This window comes from Eublepharis macularius, chromosome 2, assembly GCF_028583425.1.
Source record: "Eublepharis macularius isolate TG4126 chromosome 2, MPM_Emac_v1.0, whole genome shotgun sequence".
Lineage (NCBI taxonomy): Eukaryota > Metazoa > Chordata > Lepidosauria > Squamata > Eublepharidae > Eublepharis > Eublepharis macularius.
Genome location: NC_072791.1, coordinates 150,761,617 through 150,784,456, shown reverse-complemented (window position 1 = coordinate 150,784,456; position 22,840 = coordinate 150,761,617). Strand labels below are relative to the sequence as shown.

The following is a 22,840-nucleotide window of genomic DNA, read 5'->3' as shown; positions in this document are numbered from 1 at the left end:
GCTACTTTCCACCAAGGCATTAATGTGGGTCATGTTGGTGGCCACTGGGCATGGCAGGCTCGGGGAGGTGGTGGTGGGTTGCCTCCCCTCTAGGGGGTGGGGGGTTTGGCCACTTGCTGGCAGCACCCCCCATGTGCTCACCCGCCAGGCCTCCCAGAGGCTACTTTCCACTGCAAGGCAGAAAGGTGGGTGATGTTGGCGACTGCTGGGCCTTACGGACTTGGGGAGGTGGTGGTGGGCTGCCTCCCCTCTAAGGGGAAGGGGGGTTGGCCACTTGCTGGCTGCACCCCCCATGTGCCTGCCCGCCAGGCCTCCCAGAGGCTACTTTCTGCCAAGGCATTAATGTGGGTCATGTCGGTGGCTGCTGGGCCTGGCAGGCTTCGGGAGGTGATGGTGGGCCATGTCCCCTCTAGGGGGTGGGGGGGTTGGCCGCTTGCCGCTTGCCAGGCCACCCAGAGGCTACTTTCCGCTAAGGCTGCACCTGGTTGCCACCAGTGGGGGGTGATGCCAAGTTAGCCATAATGGCAGCTGCTTCAGAGGTCTGCCGTGAAGTGTACGGTATGGCCTTTGGCAGCCGACAGCTCCCTGAGCACCATGTCTTGCATGTACTGGTAGAGGGCAGGCAGGACTCAATGGCCAACAGTGCGTCGTGACGGCATCCAGAACCATGGGGTGAAATGCTGAAGCAGCCTACACCCTCCACGATGGATAGGGGGAATCTGCCATGATGCGAATGCTTGCCTCCTGAACCCTCGACCTCACCCTTTTCAGCGGCACTGTCCCTGACCCCAAGGGAACAACCTCCACAAGGGTGGCCTGCCTGACTGTTCCACTCCCATCTACAGCAGCCTCGGGGCAAGGCTTCTTGCTTGGGGTGGATTCTGGTGACTCTCCCACTGATACCTGGTCAGAAGAGCTAGTAGCCCTCTTTCTCCCTCCGCCAGATGTTTCACTGGGTGAGGACGGAGACCACAGGCTTGGGTGGTGTCTCTTCAGGTGCCTGCTCAGGACCATTGATGACAGGTGCTTCAGGTCATTGCCCCTGTGCACCAGGCCATTGCAGATACAGCACTGCACCACATGGGGGTCAGTCAGAAGGGCCTGAAAGTGCCTCCACATGGAGAGCTTGAAAAGTGGCCCACTAACTGTTCCGGGGGAAGGAGGACGAAGGGTTACAGGCTGCTCTGCAGAGCTGGCACTAGAAGATGGAGTGAGGGGTCGACTGCAGGCAGGGACAGCACTGAGATTTTGGGATGGGGACGGGATGGATGTTTCATCGAACCCCAACCATTCCTTCATGGAACCCTGATCCTCCTCCTCAAAATGTTTAAGGAGATCCTCTTCCCACAGCGGCAAGAGCTCTTCGGCTTCCTCCATGGCCCCCTCAGCTGAATCTTGGGGAGCAGGAGGTTCTACTGCCCCCTAGCCTCACCTAGTACTGCTTGCCACGGGGCAACCAGGGCAATCTTTGCACTTCCCCCACACAACCACCCTTGGCCCCTGCCCGAAGCCTCATTTTGCCCACTGAGCTTGGCCCCAGGGCCTGGAAGCAGCCCTGGAACCAGAGGAAATAGATCCCTATCCCACTACACACAAAAAAAAAATTCAAGCTCCAATGCACTCTCCCTGTCTCTCTCCCAAAATGCTAGCAACAGCTCTCTCCCACTCCACTGCTTGCTGAAACTGAAAGCCAGAACTTGGAGCACGCTTCCTTTTATAACCAGAGGTCCCACAGAGAAAAGCAAGAGGTCTGGGGTTGGCAGTCAGAACTGCCTAACAGGGTTTGCAGGGATGACATTGGAGTGCCCATGGCTACAGAACACCCCCTCCCCCTCTCCCCCCCCCGGTCTCTGCTCCCATGTAACCAATTGTAACCAATTAGGAGCTCCACACTTGGAAGGAAGACCTGCCTGTCAAGCTAAGTTGGGCTTTGTTTGGGGTTTTCAGGGCAACAGACGGACTGCAGACAGAGTTCAGACATTCCCTGCCTCTGTTGCCAAGGGAATTGATTGAAGGTTCCTGACTGTCTGGCTTCACAAACAGCGAACAAACACAGTGAACAAGGCTTGCGACGACTGGTTGTTTGTTTACAATGGCACCTCACGAATGGTTTGTTTGCCAACAGCCGATCGGGCTGTTCGTGGGTTTTTTTAGTTCGTATTGCTGTTCGTGCCCACCTCTGTTCCTGATTTCTACATGCCCTTCTACATGCATTTGTGTTCCTTTAGTATTCACTTTTTTTCTCCCCTCCTTCCGTTTTCCCCCCAACACTTTTATCCTGATCTTTTTCTAGAAGCTGATTTTGAGTCACCTGTGTTCCTCAAGCATACTGTTTCTTTCAGTGTTGTTTGGACTGTCCAATCCACCTGCCTCCAAACCACTTTTCAATTCTTGGACTGTTATCATCATCAAGCCACTCTCTCCTCCCCAGCCTCAATCTGAAGATGAGTGGTTTCATTTTCCATCCCTAAAGAAAATTTCAACCGTTATATCAATCAGCTTGTTGACCTTGGGCCAGTTTTGTATATGTAAGCATATACAAAAAAATATCAAAAGGTTTAGCAGGTTCTCTGAATTTCCAGTTGTCCTAAAAAAAAAGTAAATCTCTGGCTTCTTTTCCCCTTATATCTCTGTGTAGTACTTTTTTTCTAAAAAAAAAAAGAGGTGCCAGTTCTCATAAAGTTTCCCACCTTGGGGACCCAAGGCCACCAGCCAAAAGAGGTGCTAGTACTGCAGAAAGAGGTGCTGGTACTGCATTCTGGCATTTATCACCAGAAAAAGCCCTATCTCCACAGGACTTGCTTAAAAAAAAAGATAGCTGGGCATGCAGAGAGCCTGCTAAACCTATCATTACAATGGTATGTGATATAGCAGTATTAAAGTGCTGACTTTTTAAATTAAATAAATGCAAAAGCCCTGCTGGCCTATGGGAGAGGGATGGCCTCTTCTGGCACCTGAGAAAGTGGTGCCGTTTGAAAGGAACATAGTGCTTCTCATATGGTTCATAAATGGATGCGTAGTGGAACTACTCCCCTTTTAGACCTATGTGTGAAGATAGGCAGGCATCAGGGGCACCCTCCCCAAAATCTACCTGCAGCCCCCACTGCAGGAATGCTATCCTTCTCCACTATAGCCTTGCATGTGTCAGTGGAACACTCCCCCCATTTTCTCTTTATCTTTTTAAAAATTCAGCCAATAAATCAATATATTTATGCATGTATATGTAAGTACTGATATGCATAATTCTGCTGCATTGTACATGAGGCCCATTGATCTTCCTGCTGGATGCTGCACTGGATACTCTGATCAGGGCACTGGAAGCTGTGACCAGATGGATAAAGCAGTTGACTGAAGTTGAACCCTATGAAGGCAGAGGTCCTGCACCTGGATCAAGGGTTGATGGGTTTGGGAATATGGCTCTCAGCCCTAGATGGGCCACTGCTGGTACCTATATCAACAGTGAGGAGCCTGGCTGTGGTCCTGGATACTTCTCTTTAAATGGAGGCCCAAGTCATGACAGTTGCCAAATCTGCATTCTTCTATGTTCAGTTTTGTGTAGTGGTTAAGAGTGGCAGGACTCTAATCTAGAGAACCAGGTTTGATTCCCCATTCCTCTGCTTGAAGCCAGCTTGTTGACCTTGGGCCAGTTACAGCTCTTCCAGAGCTCTGTCAGCCCCACCCAACCTCACAGGATAATTGTCATGGGGATAATAATAACACACTTCGTAAACTGCTCTGAGTGGGCATAAAGTTGTCCTGAAGGGCAGTATATAAACCGAATGTTATTATTATTATTCATCAGATTAGGCAGCTTGTTCCCTACCTCTTGATTGGTGACCTAGCTACAGTGATCCAAGCAATGGTCATCTCCAGATTAGATTACTGTAACTCGCTCTACGCAGGGCTACCCTTGAGACTGATCCAGAAGTTACAGCTGGTCCAGAATACAGCGGCATGTACTGGGACCCTGGTTAGGATGCATATTCAACCTGTTTTGCGTCAGCTGCACTGGCTCCCAGTTGAGTTCCCTGGTCAAGTTTAAGGTACTGACTATGACATTTAAAGCCCTTAACAGACTGGGACCAACATACCTGCTGGACTGCCTCTCACCATATGTTCCCCAGAAGGCACTTTGCTCTGCTGACAAACACCTTCTGATGATCCCTGGCCCCAAGGACGTTCGCTTAGACTTGACCAGGGCCAGGGCCTTTTTGGCCCTGAACCCAGCCTGGTGGAACTCTCTCTGAGTCAAGACTAGGACCCTGTGGGACTTCTTATAGTTCTGCCATGCCTATAAAATGTAGATGTTCCGTCAGGCTTACGGTGGTAGTTGAGGCATAGGCGAACTGCCCGGTCGGCCTGTCTGCTGTGACCTTTTGGTCCATTTGTTTTACATTCTGTCGATCTGCCTGTCCTACCTCCATGATACTGGCATGTGGGATGTATTATGGTGAATCATCACATGCTGCATTTTAGTCTGTGGTTTTAACTTTTGTACTGAATTATGAAATTGTGTGTTTTCTCTTTTATTAGGTATTGTTGTTTTAATTTATTGTATTACTATATAATGTAGTAACCCACCCTGAGCCTGTTCATGAGGAGGGCAGGCAAGAAATCTAATAAATTAAAATAAATTAAATGATGGAACTTCCTGAGAGTTCAAGACACTCAGAAAGGGATGGGGGAGGCCAGCCCTTTCACCCTGCGTACTTCTAACCATTAGGGTTATGAGGTTATGTTAGCAGTCAGACCTGCCCTCACGTTAATAGAAAGTTTATGAATATGGCTACATCATAAGCTCCTCTCCTCATGTGTTTTAGACACAGAAACACTGCCTAGCAAGGCATGAAATTGCTGCCAGCTCCTGGCTGGGAACTGGAAAATAACTGGCATGTGATTCACTGGGCAAAACTAGCTTTCAGCCCCATACCTCAGGGATGTGCAATGATCCTAAGTCAATAGGGTCTTCCAGGAGTTCCTGAATTAATCTCCACACCCTTTCGATCTTCTCCTTATTCACTGTCCCATTCCAGGCTATTGAGGGTTTTGATAGCTGCTCCCATCCAGCCATTACGGATCATCAGTTATCATTGATAAATTTAGTTTTGCCCAGATACGTTTAATCAAGCTTTCCCAGTTCTTTGTCTTGCTCTGAAGACAGCCATTAAGTTATTGTTTTGGGGCAGAAGATGCAATCCCACCCCAGGGTACATTCCTCAGTATAATTGGGCTACCCTTCTGCCATAGTTGTGTGCATGCCTTCTGATCCAGCATTCACCCTCAGACCCCCGTCTGAGCCTCTCATTTTCATGTTGCAAAGCACTGGTTGCTCAATGCTAATCTCCCATGTATGCCCCCTTGTCTTCTGCATATGTAACTGTCACCCAACTCTACAACTCTCTCCAATTCTCCTCCCTGTGTTTCTAGTTAGCTATGTGTGTGTGCGCTGTGTGATTTGTGAGCAATTGTTTTTTATTATTTTATAAATAAAAACTTTTTGATTGAACATCCATTTGTTTATTAAAAGAATTGTCTAGAGGAACGATCCCTGTATACACAGGTGGACATCTTGCTCATTACTCCCTCTTTCTGTCTCTCCTTACCTCTCCTAATGAGACCTCCATTTGTGTAACAGTTAATGCTGATGGACACAGCCAGGTCTGCCCCTTTTTCATATCTGCCAACTAGAAATGGGCGCAGACCAAAAAACAGACCAAAATTTGACATGGACCAACCCGGTTTGGCATTTGTGAAGTGGTGGGTCATGGGATGCACATCTTTCATGGAGGTGATGTCTTTGGGGCTAGTCTGTCAGTCTGTTGGTCCATGAAACCAGACATCCTGGCACTGAACAATCAATTCCCTAGGCAACGTAGGGGAGTCACCTGCAGACTTTCTGCTGCCTTTGGAACAAATAAATATTAGCCCCGAAAACCTTGATAGGCAGCTCTGGTTGCCAAGAGAGCTTCAATTATTCTCTATAAGAGCAAGTACTATATATAACAACCAGTGCTGAGCCACAGTTTCACTTTCCAGCTGGTTACGAGGGAGGAACTGCTTGTTGTGGGAGTTTTTTTGGATTGCGCCAGAGGGAGGTTTGGTCCTTGTGCTGTAGCAAGGTTCTGGGTAGGAGCAAGCCTATTGGATTTCCTTGGCTGAGGGCTCACTCTTCTGTTTCGTTTTTTAAAAATTTCAATTCTTATTTACTTATGGGGTGGTGGGCTAGCCTAGGGCTCTGCCCCATCTCAGTCTCAGAGCTGCAGTCAGGCTCTGGGACCAAGCTTATTGGTCTCCTTGAGGGCTCACTCTTCTATCTCATTTTCCCCCCTTTTAATTCTTATTTGATTGTGGAGTGTTGGGCTTGCCTAGGGCTCTGCCAATTGCTGCAAGCCAATGCAAGTCAATTGGCATTTGCGGCTCCTATTCTATCTATTGGAAGTTACCTGGGGTGGCTGATTTGAAGGTCTGTAACTTGGACCTCCAAAATGCAATCTTGGCCAAATTTGGAGGGTGGCTGGAGGAGAGCCTGCTGAAGACTCGCTGTGAGTTTGGCATCTCTGAGTGCAAAGGGGGTGGTCCTAGGGCCCCCGGAATTGATGGACCACAGACTGACGAAACAGTCTGCAAACCTGGGCGGGTCTGTGAAAAGTTCATGGTCCTTGGTCTGTGAAATGCGATGGACCATGGGCCGAGAATCCATGGAGTTTTCCTGGTCCATGCCAACCTCTACTGCCAACCAACCCCTTTTGTACCTTGATGGTCTGGAGAGAAAGCCAGATACTACCAATCAGGGCTCTTGGATCATTAGGAGGGAGGGGAGGTATAGAGGAAAAGGAAGTTGTTTTTCTGCTGTTTGAGACAAATAGAGTTTAGAAGTTCCTTAGGTAAGTTAGAAATCTCCAGTCAATCATCTCCAGTCAATTCAAGTAGAAGTGGGCTGTTTAGTGTGGAGGTCTGGCATGGCAAATACTGGATTATGGCTCTTATTCATTGTCTTTCACGGTTATTTGGAATCTGTGGGACAGATGGAGGGTTGTAATTTAAGAAGACTCTCATATACTCTAAATAGTTAAGAAGACTGTGAAAGAAAGTAATAGCATTTAGAATCCAAGGTAGTCTGGTTGTTACCGGTGTTCTCTCCGTTTCTCTTCACAGAACATGTAAATCAATAAAGAAACTGTATCTCCATCTCTCTCTCAATAAGTTACATTTAGGGATGTGCGTTTCGGCTTTCTGAATGCCGAAAGAAAGCTGAAACAACAGTGTTTCGGCTTCTTTCGGGTTAGCCGAAACGTTTAGGAGAAAGCCGAAACGTTTCGGCTAGCCGAAAGAAAAAAAGCCGAAACGTTTCGGCTTCTTTCTGCTTTCTTTCAGCTTTTCAATGGGAAAATGCCTCCGTCTTCCCGGACGTCTGGGGGAGGCATTTTGCCACCGAATCAGCCCAAAATTGGTGGGGACCTTCCTCTAACCCCTCTCTAAAAAACCCCCAAGTTTCAGACCGATTGGACTTTGGGGGGCCAAGTTATGGCCCCCCAAAGCAGGTCCCCCTATCCTCCCATAAGAAAGCGAAGGAGCAGCATATTATTAGCATGCTGCTGCTCATCTTCTTCATTATTTCCTATGGGGAAAAATGAAGAAGCAGGCTTCCTTTGCCAGGGGTGGCATTTTGCATGCAAAATGCCCCCTTACCCTCAGGGGCCCTTCTCCCACCCTTCCTCCCACCCCCCACCAAGGCTCAGCCTGCTCCCACTTGGGGGGGCCATTTCATGGCCTCCCCAAGTAGGTGCTCTGCTCTCATCTCTACCACTGACAGCTGGGGGAGGCTTGTCTTGCCAGAGGTGGCATTTTGCATGCAAAATGCCCCCCAGCCCTCAGGGGCCCTTCTCCCACGCCTCCTCCCACCCCCCACCAAGGCTCAGCCTGCTCCCACTTGGGGGGGGCATTTCATGGCCTCCCCAAGTAGGTGCTCTAATCTCTACCACTGACAGCTGGGGGAGGCTTGTCTTGCCAGGGGTGGCATTTTGCACCCCTTCCTCCTTGCCAGGGGTGGCATTTTTGCACCCCCTTCCCACCCTTCCTCCCACCCCCCACCAAGGCTCAGACTGCTCCCACTTGAGAATCACAAAAGCACAATTCCTGTCAAAAACACTTTATTTCTTGAACAGCTTTAGGATACACAGCAGGGGGGTGCACCAAAGGGCATGATAGAAGTGTACTACACAAAATAATACAACCCACTTCACCGTTTTTGACAGCAGTTGTGTTTGTGTGATTCTCTGATGTGAAGTGAGTTGTGTTATTTTTATGTAGTACACTGCTTTCATGCCCTGTTGTGCCTTCCTACTGTGTAACCTAAAGCAGTTAAGGAAATAAAGTGCTTTTGACAGCAATAATTTGGGGTGATTCTCTGACGTTAAGTGAGTTGTGTTATTTTTGTGTAAGATACTGCTGCCATGCCCTTTGGTGTGCCCCCCTGCTGTGTAACCTAAAGCTGTTCAAGAAATAAAGTGTTTTTGACAGGAATCGTGTTTTGTGATTCTCTGATGTTAAGTGAGTTGTGTTAATTTTTCTGTGTGGGGGACTGCTGGTGTAATGTGTCATAATGCTTTGCCTACTTGTACTTTGAAAGGGAGAAAATAATTTTTAAAAAACTTTATTTTGTGTTGTTCGTGTTTTATTCTTTGTTGTGCCGTTGGTTCCCATCATAGGGAACAATGGGGCTGGCTGGCCAGCCATCTCTGTAGGTGGTGGGGGAATTTGAAGGAGGGTGTCTGTGGTTCAGGTGCTCTTTCACAGGGACCAGCTGGCACTCAGAAGTGTGCCCACCATTGTGGCACCCCTGGGCTGTGCACAATTGCCCAGGGAAAGAGAGTTTAGAAGTTCCCAGCATAGGGAACAAAGGGAGAGGGCTGGCCTTTGCCAGCCTGTTCCTGGGGTTATGGGTGTGGGGCAGGTGGGGGTGGATTTGGGTCTGTGAGGGGCTAATGTGGGGATTTGGGTCTGTGTGTGGCAGCTGGGGGGGAATTGGATTTGTGTGGTGCTGTAAGGGGTGGACATTAGGGGCTGAGAGGACCTACTTGGGGAGGCCATGAAATGGGCCCCCCAAGTGGGAGCAGGCTGAGCCTTGGTGGGGGTGGGAGGAGGGGTGGGAGAAGGGCCCCTGAGGGCTGGGGGGCATTTTGCATGCAAAATGCCACCCCTGGCAAGACAAGCCTCCCCCAGCTGTCAGTGGTAGAGATTAGAGCACCTACTTGGGGAGGCCATGAAATGCCCCCCCCAAGTGGGAGCAGGCTGAGCCTTGGTGGGGGGTGGGAGGAGGCGTGGGAGAAGGGCCCCTGAGGGCTGGGGGGCATTTTGCATGCAAAATGCCACCCCTGGCAAGACAAGCCTCCCCCAGCTGTCAGTGGTAGAGATGAGAGCAGAGCACCTACTTGGGGAGGCCATGAAATGGCCCCCCCCAAGTGGGAGCAGGCTGAGCCTTGGTGGGGGGTGGGAGGAGGGGTGGGAGAAGGGCCCCTGAGGGCTGGGGGGCATTTTGCATGCAAAATGCCACCCCTGGCAAGACAAGCCTCCCCCAGCTGTCAGTGGTAGAGATTAGAGCACCTACTTGGGGAGGCCATGAAATGCCCCCCCCCCAAGTGGGAGCAGGCTGAGCCTTGGTGGGGGGTGGGAGGAGGCGTGGGAGAAGGGCCCCTGAGGGCTGGGGGGCATTTTGCATGCAAAATGCCACCTCTGGCAAGACAAGCCTCCCCCAGCTGTCAGTGGTAGAGATGAGAGCAGAGCACCTACTTGGGGAGGCCATGAAATGCCCCCCCCCCAAGTGGGAGCAGGCTGAGCCTTGGTGGGGGGTGGGAGGAAGGGTGGGAGAAGGGTCCCTGAGGGTAAGGGGGCATTTTGCATGCAAAATGCCACCCCTGGCAAAGGAAGCCTGCTTCTTCATTTTTCCCCATAGGAAATAATGAAGAAGATGAGCAGCAGCATGCTAATAATATGCTGCTCCTTCGCTTTCTTATGGGAGGATAGGGGGACCTGCTTTGGGGGGCCATAACATGGCCCCCAAAGTCCAATCGGTCTGAAACCTGGGGGGGTTTTAGAGAGGGGTTAGAGGAAGGTCCCCACCAATTTTGGGCTGATTCGGTGTGAAAATGCCTCCCCCAGACATCCGGGAAGACGGAGGCATTTTCCCATTGAAAAGCTGAAAGCCGAAAGCCGAAACAAAGCTGAAAGTCGAAAGCCGAAACGGCTGGCCGTTTCGGCTTTTGGCTTATTCGAAAGAGATTCTTCTTTCGGCTTTCGGCTTTAGCCGAAATTTTTTGGCTTGCACACCCCTAGTTACATTAGTATAAGCTTGGTCCTGAACATCCTTAATATATTTTCTACTCACTGTAAAATAAACTTTTCTTGTTATTTTTAAATCTCCCCCTTAGTATTAAAGGTGGAAAAGGTTATAACCAGGTTTAACCCTGTTGAGGTGAGAGGTTACCTCAGAAGCGCCATCACAAGTTACCTCAGGGGTAGCTAGTGGTGAATAGAAACCAAGCACTGACAGGCAAATAAACATTTCTTTGACCTCTTTCACAGCTGTTTTTGGTGGTGTGACAGGGAAGTGCATTGGGAAAAGTAATCCTCAATTAATCCCAAAATCAATTCACATGACCATTTTGAGGATTGTGAAACTGGGCTTACTGGGAGTTTCCTAGCAAAACTATTTTAGTGTCAACTCCTGCCACCCAGCTTATCTCAACAGGGAATAAATTTCCATGCCTGATTAATGTTTTGTCAATGTTTAATTATTTACTTCATTTATAACTCACCCTTTTCCCCTGTGGAGATACAAAGTATCTATATGATTGTCCTCCTCTCCATTTTTCCTCACAACAAACCTGTGAGGTAAGTTATGCTGAGACCAAGCATTCATGGTACAGTGAGGATTTGTACCTGGGTCTTCTAGATCCTTGCCTGACACTGTAACCACTAAACAACACTGGAAGTCTATAACTTCCTGATGCCTCTCCAGAAAGCTATCTCCAGTGTATGAATTTTTTTCAAGGCATTTTTTACTTCCTTGTTCCTCAAACTGTAGATCAGAGGGTTCAGTACAGGGATCACCACAGTGTAAAACACGGAGGCCCACTTGTCCTGGTCAAGGGAGTAGCTAGAACTTGGTCGCAGGTACATAAAAGCTGTTGTTCCGTAGAAGATGGTTACAGCCATTAAGTGTGAGGCACATGTTGAAAAGGCCTTTTGTTTCCCCTTAGTAGAGCGGATTCGCAAGATGGCAGACAAGATCATCATATAGGACGCGAAAATTTCTACTGAAGTGAATACATCTAAAACTGTAGCAAATACAAAGAGTACCATTTGATTGAGGCTTGTATCAGCGCAGGAAAGAGCTAATAAAGGAGGAACATCACAGAAAAAATGGTTGATAATATTAGAGCTGCAAAAAGGTAAAGTGAAGGTTGAAATTGTTTGTGCCATTGCATTCAGAAAGCCAATGAAGTAGGATCCGGCTACCATCAGGATACACTTTTTCCGGGACATGTTAACCATATACATGAGAGGATTACAGATAGCCTCATATCTGTCATAAGCCATTGCAGCCAGGAGGATACACTCAGTACTTGCACAGAAGACAAAGAAATACATTTGTGCAGCGCAGTCTGTGTAAGAAATAGTTTTCTTCTTTGCTAAAAAATTCTCTAGCATTTTAGGGGCAATGGCTGAAGCATATCCAAAATCTAAGAAAGACAAATGGCTGAGGAAGAAATACATGGGTTTCTGGAGTTTAGGGTCCATCCAGATTAACATGATCATACCAAGATTTCCTACCAAGGTAAATAAATACATAATTAACACAACAACAAAGCCCACAGGGATCATTTCTGGATTGTCCACCAATCCCAAAAGAACAAACTCAGTGACTTTGGTGTTGTTTTCCTCATCCATGTCACTGTTGCATGAGATATCTTATGGCAGAGTTTGATTTGTTGATGAAATTTTACCTGCAATTTAGGGGAAAAAACAACATGTAAGATATACTTATTGGAAACCTGATCTCACATGGATTCTGTTGGAAGAATATAATTATCTGGTACTGTGGACTAGTACTTAATACTGAAACTGAGGGCCAAGCTACACACGACGAATGACACTTGAACAGCAAGTGTATTTCTCCCTGTTCACTTGCCCTCCACTCAATCCACTTGCCATTCAAGTGTCATTCGCCATGTGTAGCTTGGCCCTCAGTTACCATTTGTGAAGGAGTAGATGTTACAGAAATGGCAGGAGGGAGCTGTCATTGGCAGACTTTTTGGCAGTATTGCCAACTGAATCATAATATCTAGGTCTGCATAGATAGAGCTCTTCTGAGATATTTTAAATGCTTACAAATAGAGCTGGGCATGGACTGCATAATGGACCTAATTTCCCCACAAATTTACCTACATGCGGGCCGTGGGTGCGTGTTCTTTTCACAAAAGCGCCGAACTTTGGGGCGTTCTGTCCGTCTGTCCATTGGCTCGTTATGCCAGGATTCCTGCCATCCCTGCTCAAACAATTTCCTAGGCAACGGTGTGAAGCCACCTTCCCCATTTGGAATACACCAATCTCAGCCCAGGAAACCTTGATTGGCAGCTCTGTCAAGGTTATACAGAAACCTAGCGTTTCTGTATAAAAGACAAAGTGTGCGAAGCCCCGCTTCATTTTGCTGGCGCAGGGACACAAGTTAGCTTAGCAACTGCTTGCTGCGGGGAAGTTTTTCTTTTTGCGAGAGAGCGGCTTGTGCCTTAGGAAGGGCTTTGGGGCTTTGGTTGCAAAAGAGCTTACTCTATTCTCCATTCCTGCTTAATTTTTTTCGCCTTTCAATTCTGGTTTTCTTGAGAGCACTTTTTTAAAAAAATCCTTTTACCGTACTATCGGGTTACTCTGATTTCTTTCCACTTTCAAATCCTTGGGTTCTGGGGCTCAATCCCCCCCCCCTTATTTCTGGGTTGCCGGTGGGTTCTATTGTGCTCTGACCCCACCCACTTGCAGACCCGCAGTGGGTGCAAGGCAGTTTTGGGTGCTGTCTGCTTGAGTTCTTTCCTTCTTTCCCCCACTTCCTTTCTTGGCTACTGAGGTGTAAGAGGAGACTGCTATTGGGCTCTGTGAAACACCTACTCTCTGGCGACCGGCAGCTCACTTTGGGGGCTCTCTCTGCTTGGTTTCTTTCAAAGCCTTTCTCTCCCTAAATAGTGGGTGACTTTGGGGGAGCTTTCTTGCCTGGCTTTTGAGGTGCAAGGGAGGGCTGCTACTGGCCTCTGTGAAACACCCACTCTCTGACAATTGGCAGCATGCCAAGCAAGCAGACACACCACGTCACTGAGGTGGGACTCGTTGTCCATTGCCCAAAGAGACTCCCTCTGAACAGGGTAGCATAAGTCTCCTTCCCTCAAGCTGTGGAAGACATCCTTTCCATCCCTCCCATGCTTTCCATTCCAGCAAGGGGCCTTTGAATTGCTACATGATCTCCTGTTGCAGAGTTGGCTTTCACTCAAGTAGATCCATTCATTTCCCATCATAGGGAGTTGGTCTCCCCGCCCCCGGGGAGGGCATCTATTGTTGATGCAGCCCCATGTAGGTGGGTTTTGTGGACAGCCACCTCTCCTGGACAGGAGCACAAGTCTCCCTCCTTCCACCAAGGGCGGGTAAGGGTCAGTCAGAATAGGGGAGGGGAAGTTGTTATTTGTCTAAGTCTTTGGAAAAGTGATAATTTAGGTGTGTTACATGAGAACCTTTGGTGGGGAAAGTCTACTCAAGTGAAAATCTGTGGGAAAAACAAGGCCTTTCTGAATCAAACCAGTCTGTTTAAAAGTTCATGGTCCGTGGTCCGTGGTCCATGAAAGTCCATGGACCACAAACCGGTGGTCCGTAGCCGCCTCCTGGTCCATGCCCATCTCTACTTACAAAGTAATGCTGGACCAGGCTAATACTCAGTTTCTCTTGTTATCTGGAGTCATCACCAATTACTAGATTTAAGCCAAATTTGTTGGTGGAAATTTCTTAAATTTTCAAACTTCAAAACTGTGAATCTGCAATAGGATATCCATGTGAAAGAAAGATAATAATATGTTGGCCTTAATGGCTGGCTTTCTCCTTTTCTGCACCTTCGTTACATATGCATAGAATTATAGCCTGGCCCCTCAACTACTTATAGCAATTGGCTAGTCGGTCTATCCATTCACCTTTGCACAGTACCACATTTAATTCAGTGGTCCATAACCATTTGAAATACATTGTAAAAGTTTATGCACACAATATCTAAAATATTTTGATCTTTATCACACATATAAAAGTATACTCTTTAATGGAGGCATCCCTGGGCTATGGTTTTGCAGAATGCTGAAATTCTGGCTGGAACAGCAGGATTTGAGTCCTGTGGCACCTTAGAGACAAATAAAATTTTCAAGATATAAGCTTCTGAGAGTCAGAGCTTCCTTCTTCAGAAACTCCAACTCTCAAAAGCTTAGACCCTGAAAATCTTGTTGGTCTCTAAGGTGCCACTGGACTCAAATTCTGCTGTTCTATTGCAGACCGACATGGCTACCCCCTAAAACTATTCTTCCTGGAAGTAAATTGAGGCAATGCTTAATTGTTTTACAGTTCAAAATTTACCTTCCAGATCACTGGCTGTATTTTGTAGTGGATGGAGCCTACTTCATACTCCATTTCATGCTATAGATGTTTTGATTTGTTTTTAAGATGAATTGACAGAGTGTGAGAAAGAAGGACCGACATGTTTGACAAATCACTCTTTAAAGAACCAAATTTGGAACTGAAAATTTAAAACTTATGATGAATTGTTATCATTTGGGATGCAATTTACTCCCAAATTTGCCCATGTTCTGTTTCAGAAGAATTTTAGAAATCAATGTTTGTGAAATACAAAAATTTTCAGTAGTTAATAATCTTTTTTCTATTTGAGCAACATATTTCTTTTTCCTGATGAAATAGGGAGGGATTAATGAAGATATCCTAATAATTTGTAATTGGATTGGCTTGATACTTTAGAATTCAAGTTGGAGCTGAAAGTAATGGGGGGAGGATTCTCAGGGCAATGCAAACATCTAGAAAAATAACTGAACAAGGGAAATACATTCATTCTTCATGTTACAATTTGTCTACATGGTAGAGATAAAGGCTCATGCTCTCCCACTCCACCACATCCTGCTAAATGTACATGCCAGGGAAATGTGAAGTAGGTTTTCAAACAACTGAAGGGTATGCGTGGAAGAGAGGAGTTGCTCCACTTTTTTAGCCATGCTATTGCCTCATTGCCAAAATAAACAGTATTATAATAATATAATAACATTTGATTTATATACAGCCCTTCAGGACAACTTAATGCCCACTCAGAGCGGTTTACAAAGTGTTATTATTACCCCACAACAATCACCCTGTGAGGTGGGTGGGGCTGAGAGAGCTCCAGAGAACTGTGACTCGCCCAAGGTCGCCCAGCTGGCTTCAAGTGGAGGAGTGGGAAATCAAACCCGGCTCTCCAGATTAGAGTCCCATGCTCTTAACCACTACACCAAACTGGCTCTCAGCTGTTTCAATACAGTTAATCTTAGCTCCTCTTAGATACTTCAAAAGCCTGCAGAAATATTTTTCCTCAATTCAATATTTATAGAGCATAGCTAAGCTAACCCTAACCCTCTGCCTTCCATTGTCTCCTAGTGCTGGTGTTCAGAGATTTATTGCCTCTGGATGTGAAAATTCTTTTCAGTCATCATGTTTAATTGCTATTGATGGACATATTCTCAATGAATCTGTCTAATACTCATTGAAAGCTAGCCATTACATGAATTGACACTCAATTCCAAAACTTAATAATTTGTTTAAGTGAAGAGGTACTTCCTCTTGTCTGTTCTGAATTTATTGTCTGTCAACTTCATTAGGTGTCCTGGAATTCCAGTATTATGGTTCAAGAAGGAAAAAGTTTTCTGTCCATTTGTTTCGCCCCATGCTTAATGTAAATTTCATTCCACTGCAAAAGTCTTCTTTTCTCTAAACTGAAAAGCCACAGGCTTTTCAGCCTTTCACCAAAAGAAAGGTTTTCTAACCATTTAACCATTTGATGTATTTATTTTATTTATCTATTTAAAATTCATACCTCAAGACCCAAGTCAGATTGCCTCTTCTGCATTGTTTTGAGTTCTGCAATACCATTTTTGACACAGTTTTTCAAATGAGGTTGCACCCTATATCTATACAACAGCACTACAATATTGGCTTATTTTCAACACCTTTCCTAATAAACCTGCACGTAGAGTTTGCCTTTCATTGCTGCCTCAATCTGAGTTGGCATTTTCCTCAAGCTGTCCATTACAACCCCAAATTTTCTTTCTCTCTGAGATGCTGCCAGTTCAATTATATTGCATTTGAAACATCATTGTTATTTTTCATAGTTTCCCCTTGTATGAACCTAAGTTTAAAAACAGCAAAAAGGGCTGGTTCAGTCCTCACTTAAACATAATATTGACTCACCTTTGTAACATGGGCTTCATGAAGTATGGGAAAACCACATGTATGCTTGAGCCAGTCTCTGCAGAAAGTTCTTCTCATCCCAGAAGTATGATAGATATTAGACTCCTGCTACTTTAAGGCAGCATTCATACTGATATTATGGTTCTTAGAACCATGTTTCTTATGAGATGTCCCTTGTGATCAGATCTCCTCCTGATTCCTTGTAGTGTACAAAGTGCTTTCATTGATTCTCAGGGGCTATGAAATTATTTCACAGATAGAGTGATATCTACTGAGACACAATGGAACTGTGCTGATCACTCATTCTTTATGACATTTGAAAACCAAAATCCAACGGGAGGCTGCTGAACTGGAATTCACATGTAAATTTGACTCAATCAGACTTGGATTGAATAGAGACTCTGGATTGTTACCTCATTACCAAAAGTAATTGCCTTCACTCATTCCATTCAGATTCAGCAATAGAGGGAAGGGGTCACACCCAGCCTGGATTGCACACTTCACCTCTCTCATGACTTTTGCAACTGATTTACATTTACATGACCCTCACTTCCTGCTCCCTCTACCTCCTCCCCTCACCACCTATATACCTCTGGCCAGTTTCTTCATACCCTCCATGGATCTGATGAAGAGAGCTGTGGTTCTCGAAAGTTTATGCTACAATAAAATTGGTTAGTCTTAAAGGTGCTACTAGACTCTTTACTCTTTATAACAGTGTTCTTTAAACATTATGAAAAATGTTTGTATCTAATAATGTCCCAGAGATATACTCAAAAACTCATCACTAGATTTTTTAGGAAGGTTGCCTGAGACTCAAAATATCCTGCATTACAAATGAGAAAACAATATGAGGGTTTTAAATTTATTATATACTATCTGGCATTCCTTCCAGAGTATTCACTAAAGCAGCATAGTGTTTAAGCTCTGATGTGGATTCTAGGCTGGAAGTGCCATCCTATGCAGAATTATACCATTCTAAGTCCTTTGACTTAGAAGAGTGTAACTTTGCTTATGATATCAGTGTATGTTGGTTTCAATTTGAAATGCTGGGTTGGATCCTATCTAAAATTTCTGTGAACCAAAGGACATCTGTCTGTGAAACTGGGATTTCCCTGCCTTCCCGTCTATCTGCAATCTGAAATACTCCATGAAATGCTGTTTCTATGGGATGGGGACCCCTAGGAATAGCTGGGGAGGTCAGAGGTCTGCTGCAGGAGGGATGAACTGGCAAAAATCACCCCCTTAAATGTATGGAAGTTTTAAGTAGGATATAATTTGTATTTATAACCTCTTATTGGTCTTGCAACTTCTTTCTAGCTTTGGAAATAACATGGTTTACCTATTTCAATTGTTGTGCATAACCAAAGCGTTTGGATTTTGATGTGCAAGTTAGTATTTTAAAATTATAACAAACGTATACTCTGGAAGGAATGATAGTGGGCCTGGTATTTGCAATCGGGCTGTTTATTGATTAATAATTTAGAACTAGGTGCTTTCTCTGTCTTTCCAAAAATAGTGTATATATAGAGAGATATCTTGATTTGGAATGTATTAGATCCCTCAGAGATGGATTGCTGTTGGAAGCTTAAGTACTGGTTCTGTCTGCACTATTATGCTTCATTAACATATGCAATATGCATTTGTGTTAAGATTAACTCTTTTGGGCAGAAAGCTTGTCAACGTAGTTATAGATATCATAGCCATCCTAGCCTAGGACCAAGCTTCCAAAATAATGTACTTATCCATTTATTTAATTATTAAAAATTATCCTGTAATTTTAACTGCACCCAAAATTATAAAAAGAATTTTTTTACAAATAGCATCACATGACATGGCAGAACAACATCCCAGATAAATACAATAATCTAATTGGCCACAATTAGGATGCAAAAGCAATAAGAAATCAGAGCCAAACCAGGAAAAGAGTCATTGAAATAAGATGGGCTTGCACAGTTTATAAAAGCTAACTAGAGAAGGCACTTTATATATGGTTGTTGTGGGTTTTCCGGGCTGTATTGCCGTGGTCTTGGCATTGTAGTTCCTGACGTTTCGCCAGCAGCTGTGGCTGGCATCTTCAGAGGTGTAGCACCAAAAGACAGAGATCTCTCAGTGTCACTCTGTCTTTTGGTGCTACACCTCTGAAGAAACTACAATAATAATAACAATAACATTCGATTTATATACCGCCCTTCAGGACAACTTAATGCCCACTCAGAGCGGCTTACAAAGTGTTATTATTGCCAAGACCACGGCAATACAGCCCGGAAAACCCACAACAACCATCGTTCTCCGGCCGTGAAAGCCTTCGACAATACATCGCACTTTATATACTTTTTCTGGTAGGTTGTTCTACAAGATGGGTGCTACCATGAATAAGGTTAACGATATACAGAAGGCCAAATGAACTTCCAAAGTTGGTCAGCTGGTCTACACATAGACAAAAGAGATGGACTTCTAAATATGGCCATAGCCATAGAACTTCTGCTGTGGCCCTGATGTGGGATCTGCAAAAAGTCCTTTTCAGATGAGTGAAGCTGCCACAGTGGATGACAGAGAGAGAGGCAGTTCCATTGGTATGAGGGACCAAGACCTTGGAGGACTTTGTATGGGATAGCCAAAACCTTGAATTGAGCTTGGTAACTGATGGGTAGCCAATGGAGTGATTGTAGAATGGGTGTGATGTACATGCTTTGCCTAGCTTCTGATAATGGCTGAATCCACATTACCTTGGCACGTCCTGGTGTTGCACTAAATGTTCACTAAACACCCAGAAGTATAGCATCTTTCTAGCGTGATTCAGAAATCTCGCTTGAAAGACGCTATACTTCCGTGTGTTTAGCAAACATTTAGTGCAACACCAGGACGTGCCAAGGTAATGTGGATTCAGCCAGGATTTGAGCTCAGCTGAGACATTCTACACCAAATGAAGTTGCTGAGATTTGAGTACAGTAACAAGATTTTCAGGGTAAAAGCTTTGATCTCTGAAGTGTCACTGTACTCAAATTATGCTGTTCTACTGGTAATGCTGCCTCTCTCTACCATTCTTCTGTTGCTTGGGAAGCCTGCACAGGAAGGGAAACAAGCTGCTGCAACGTTTGAAATGTGATTCTCAGATATTCCTGAATCTATCCAGATAATTAGGAATTGTAAATACTGTTTTTTTCTGAATATATCAGAATAAGACAGGTTTATCAGGATATATCTGAATAATTCCAAATATGTATTTTGGATATTTGGTATTCTTCAGCCGAATTACACACCCCTAGAGGCCAGACCTTGGACTTAATCTTTTGCACATGGAGTGGAGGGTTTTTTTTCAGGATTAGAGATTCATCCTGAACCATGGTCTGATCATTATCTACAAGGCAAAGGTGAACACTGCAAATACACTGCCCAATACACTGCAAAAGGAGGGGAACCCATTATGATAGTCTGTCCACAGAGGCTCATGGATCCTTCTGGTTTCAAAATATTCTAGGGGATTATAGAATTTCAAACACAAGCTTGATTGAAGCTGTAGTGGGAGCCTGGAATGCAAAGTTCCTTGAAGTCATTGACAATATTGCTCTTCAATGACATCTTCGACCCTTAGGGCAGAAACCAACCCTGTGGTTCACTACAGAGCCGGGAGACCTAAAGAAGGCTGGAAGACATCTAGAAAGACATTGACAGAAAACTCATGCTGAATCTGATAGCATGTAACTACAGAGCTCATTGGAAGACCTATAATTTGGCAGTGATGGCAGCAAAGAAACATCATTTCTCTGCAACTGTTCACTACCATCCCAGTTGTTTAAAGTATCTTGACATCATCTGACTTCTAAATCTGAATCTCTATTGGCTCAGAAACAGATAATTAGCTGTGACACCTTTGCAAAGATTTTTTACTGATAAAACAGCATGGATATGCTCTGAACTTGATGCTAGATGTAAGTTAGATAAGGCAGAATAAATGTTTGATATACCACCTGGTCCACTTTTGGAGCATTTTGATCCCATTATAGTTATGGAAAGTGACAGGATCTTGGTGTCCCTGAAGGTCAATACTTGTGCCCTGGATCCTTGCTCATCATGGCTGCTAAAATCATCGATGAACATTTAATGTCTATCATAAATCAATCACTAACTAAAGATGCTTCCTTTGGCCACTCAAAAAAGCAGTTGGCAAACCACCCCATAAAAAGTCTGCCAAGAAAACATCATGATGTGACACCCCCCATGGGTCAGTAATGACTCGGTGCTTGCACAGGGGACTACCTTTACCTTTACTTTTATTTTAAACAATTATCCCTATACAAAAAAGCTGTGGCCAATTATTGCCCAGTCTTTAATCTGGCAAGGTGATTGAGAGAATAGTAGCAGAACAACACAATGCCTTCTTGGATAATTCTGATGATCTGGATCCTTTTCAGTCTGGTTTCAGGCCTGGCTATGGGGCAGTGATGGCTCTAGAGACTTTAGTTGACAACTTCTTGTTTGCATTTCTTTTGCCCCTCCCAGATCTATCCACAGCCTTTGATCACAGTAGATCTTTTGCCCATGCATTTCTTTCCCCCCTCCCAGATCTATCCACAGCCTTTGACACAGTAGATCATAGCTTCCTGTTAAGATGCCTAGAGACAAGTAGGTATCAGGGGACACACATTAGACTGGTTTAAATTATTCCTCATGGATCAACCTCAAAAGATTGCTGTGGGAGGTCAGCTATATTCAGACTAGAAATAATCTTATGGGGTTCCACAGGAAGCAATCTTACCCCCATGTTATTCAACCTGTATGTAAAATGTTAAGGGATGTCAGGGCTTGTTGCTGCCACCACTGGGCGGGGCACCATCTGGGCCAGCCCTGACATCAGAGGGGCGCCAGGGATGCTGCAGGACCCTGCTCTGTGGAAGAAGGGGCAGTATACATCACCCAGACTCTCTCTCAGTCCACTCACTGGCCTGCTCAACCTGGCCTGCTCACCCCCTGCATCCTCCATCATCTCCTCCTCCCAGAACTCTCCTCCAAGCATCTACTCTCACACTGCTCTGCTCTCACTCCACACCATCACTCCTTACTCACACCCACCACCTCAGCGCTCTTTGTAGCCAACCTTTATAGGGTTTCCTGTCTCTGCCCCGCCCTCCTTCCAGGCTTGTTCCCTCTCCTGACTTGGCCCAGCTGTGCCTTCCCTCAGGTGTTTCCCTCCTATCACTAATCCCTTCTAGGCTTCCTTGCCTTGCTGGCAGGGTGGGGTTAAATGCGAGCCATCCCCAGCTGAGGTCTCCTTGGCCTTACTCATGAGGAGCTGCCCCAGTAGGCCTTTGAGCTGCTGAGCTTGCCTGGCCTTGCTCATGAGGAGCTGCCCCAGCCGGCTTCTGTGCTGCTGAGCTTCCCTGGCCTTGCTCGTGAGGAATTGCCCTGGCCAGCTTCTGGGCTGCCTGCTCATTGATGCTGTGCTGGGCTACCCATCTCCTTCCCCAGAATGCCTGTGGCAGCTCCACCTGGAGGGGCTTGGCTCCTAGCAACTCCTGAGCCAGGCTACTGTCTTCTAGCCGGGGTGTGGCTCTGGGCCGTAGTGGCTGCTTCTCCTCCTTGGCTGGTAAGAGCTCTGTTTGGGCTGCTGCTCGGCCCCTATTCCCCCTGCCTTGGCCCTTTTCCTCTGGCCTGCCTAGCCCCCTCTCTTCCTCCTGGAGGGTGGGACTAGCTGGTCTCTCCCTGCTTCCTCCAGCTCTCTGAGGCTTTGGCCTTTCACCCCATACCCCTGGAGTAGGCAGGTTCTGGACTTGGTTGCTGGCTGGGGTGGCAGGGCCGCTGCCTCCCAGTTGCCTCCCACTGTTCCCTCCTGGCAAGTCTGGGGGCTGGGTCCCAGACCCTGGACAAGGGATTTTAGGAGCTCTCTTCTAGAATCTATGTGTGAGCACATTCAAGCAAAAGACACATACACAAGAGGCAAATTTGCCTCGGTGGGCAAATTCTTTTTCCTTAACTGTAGAGATGGAACTACAGGTCAGCTGAATCTTATAGTGAAGCAAGAAAATTCCTTCTAACTGTAAACATTTTCTCTTCTTTATACTTTGCAACTAAGTTTTGGTCTTGGAAGAACAGTTTTCCAGAGAGGTCTCGAACCCATAACAAAAGTATGACTTCAGCATTGAGGTGTTTACAATACAGTGAGATCTGACTGTCCTGTCAATCAGACTTGTTGGGTGCCATGTATCCTGGGAAGTGTAATTCTGAAGAACTGTTTGTATTAACCTTTTTAATCCTTTATTCTGTAAACAAATAGCCATTCTGTAAACAACTAGCACCAAGGGTATATAAGATCCCC

The 22,840-nt window shown here is 45.8% G+C and overlaps 1 protein-coding gene across 1 annotated transcript; it reads right to left on the bottom strand.

Moving 5' to 3' along the window:
• Window positions 1–10,992: 10,992 nt before the first annotated feature.
• On the bottom strand, window positions 10,993–11,949 carry LOC129323535 (olfactory receptor 1019-like). Its single transcript, XM_054970070.1, has one exon. The coding sequence runs from the start codon at window positions 11,947–11,949 to the stop codon at window positions 10,993–10,995; it is 957 nt and encodes a 318-aa protein (XP_054826045.1).
• Window positions 11,950–22,840: the final 10,891 nt, after the last annotated feature.

Excerpts from the sequence above, each read along its gene's own strand:
- LOC129323535 (XM_054970070.1), bottom strand. The coding sequence starts at position 11,949 with ATGGATGAGGAAAACAACACCAAAGTCACTGAGTTTGTTCTTTTGGGA.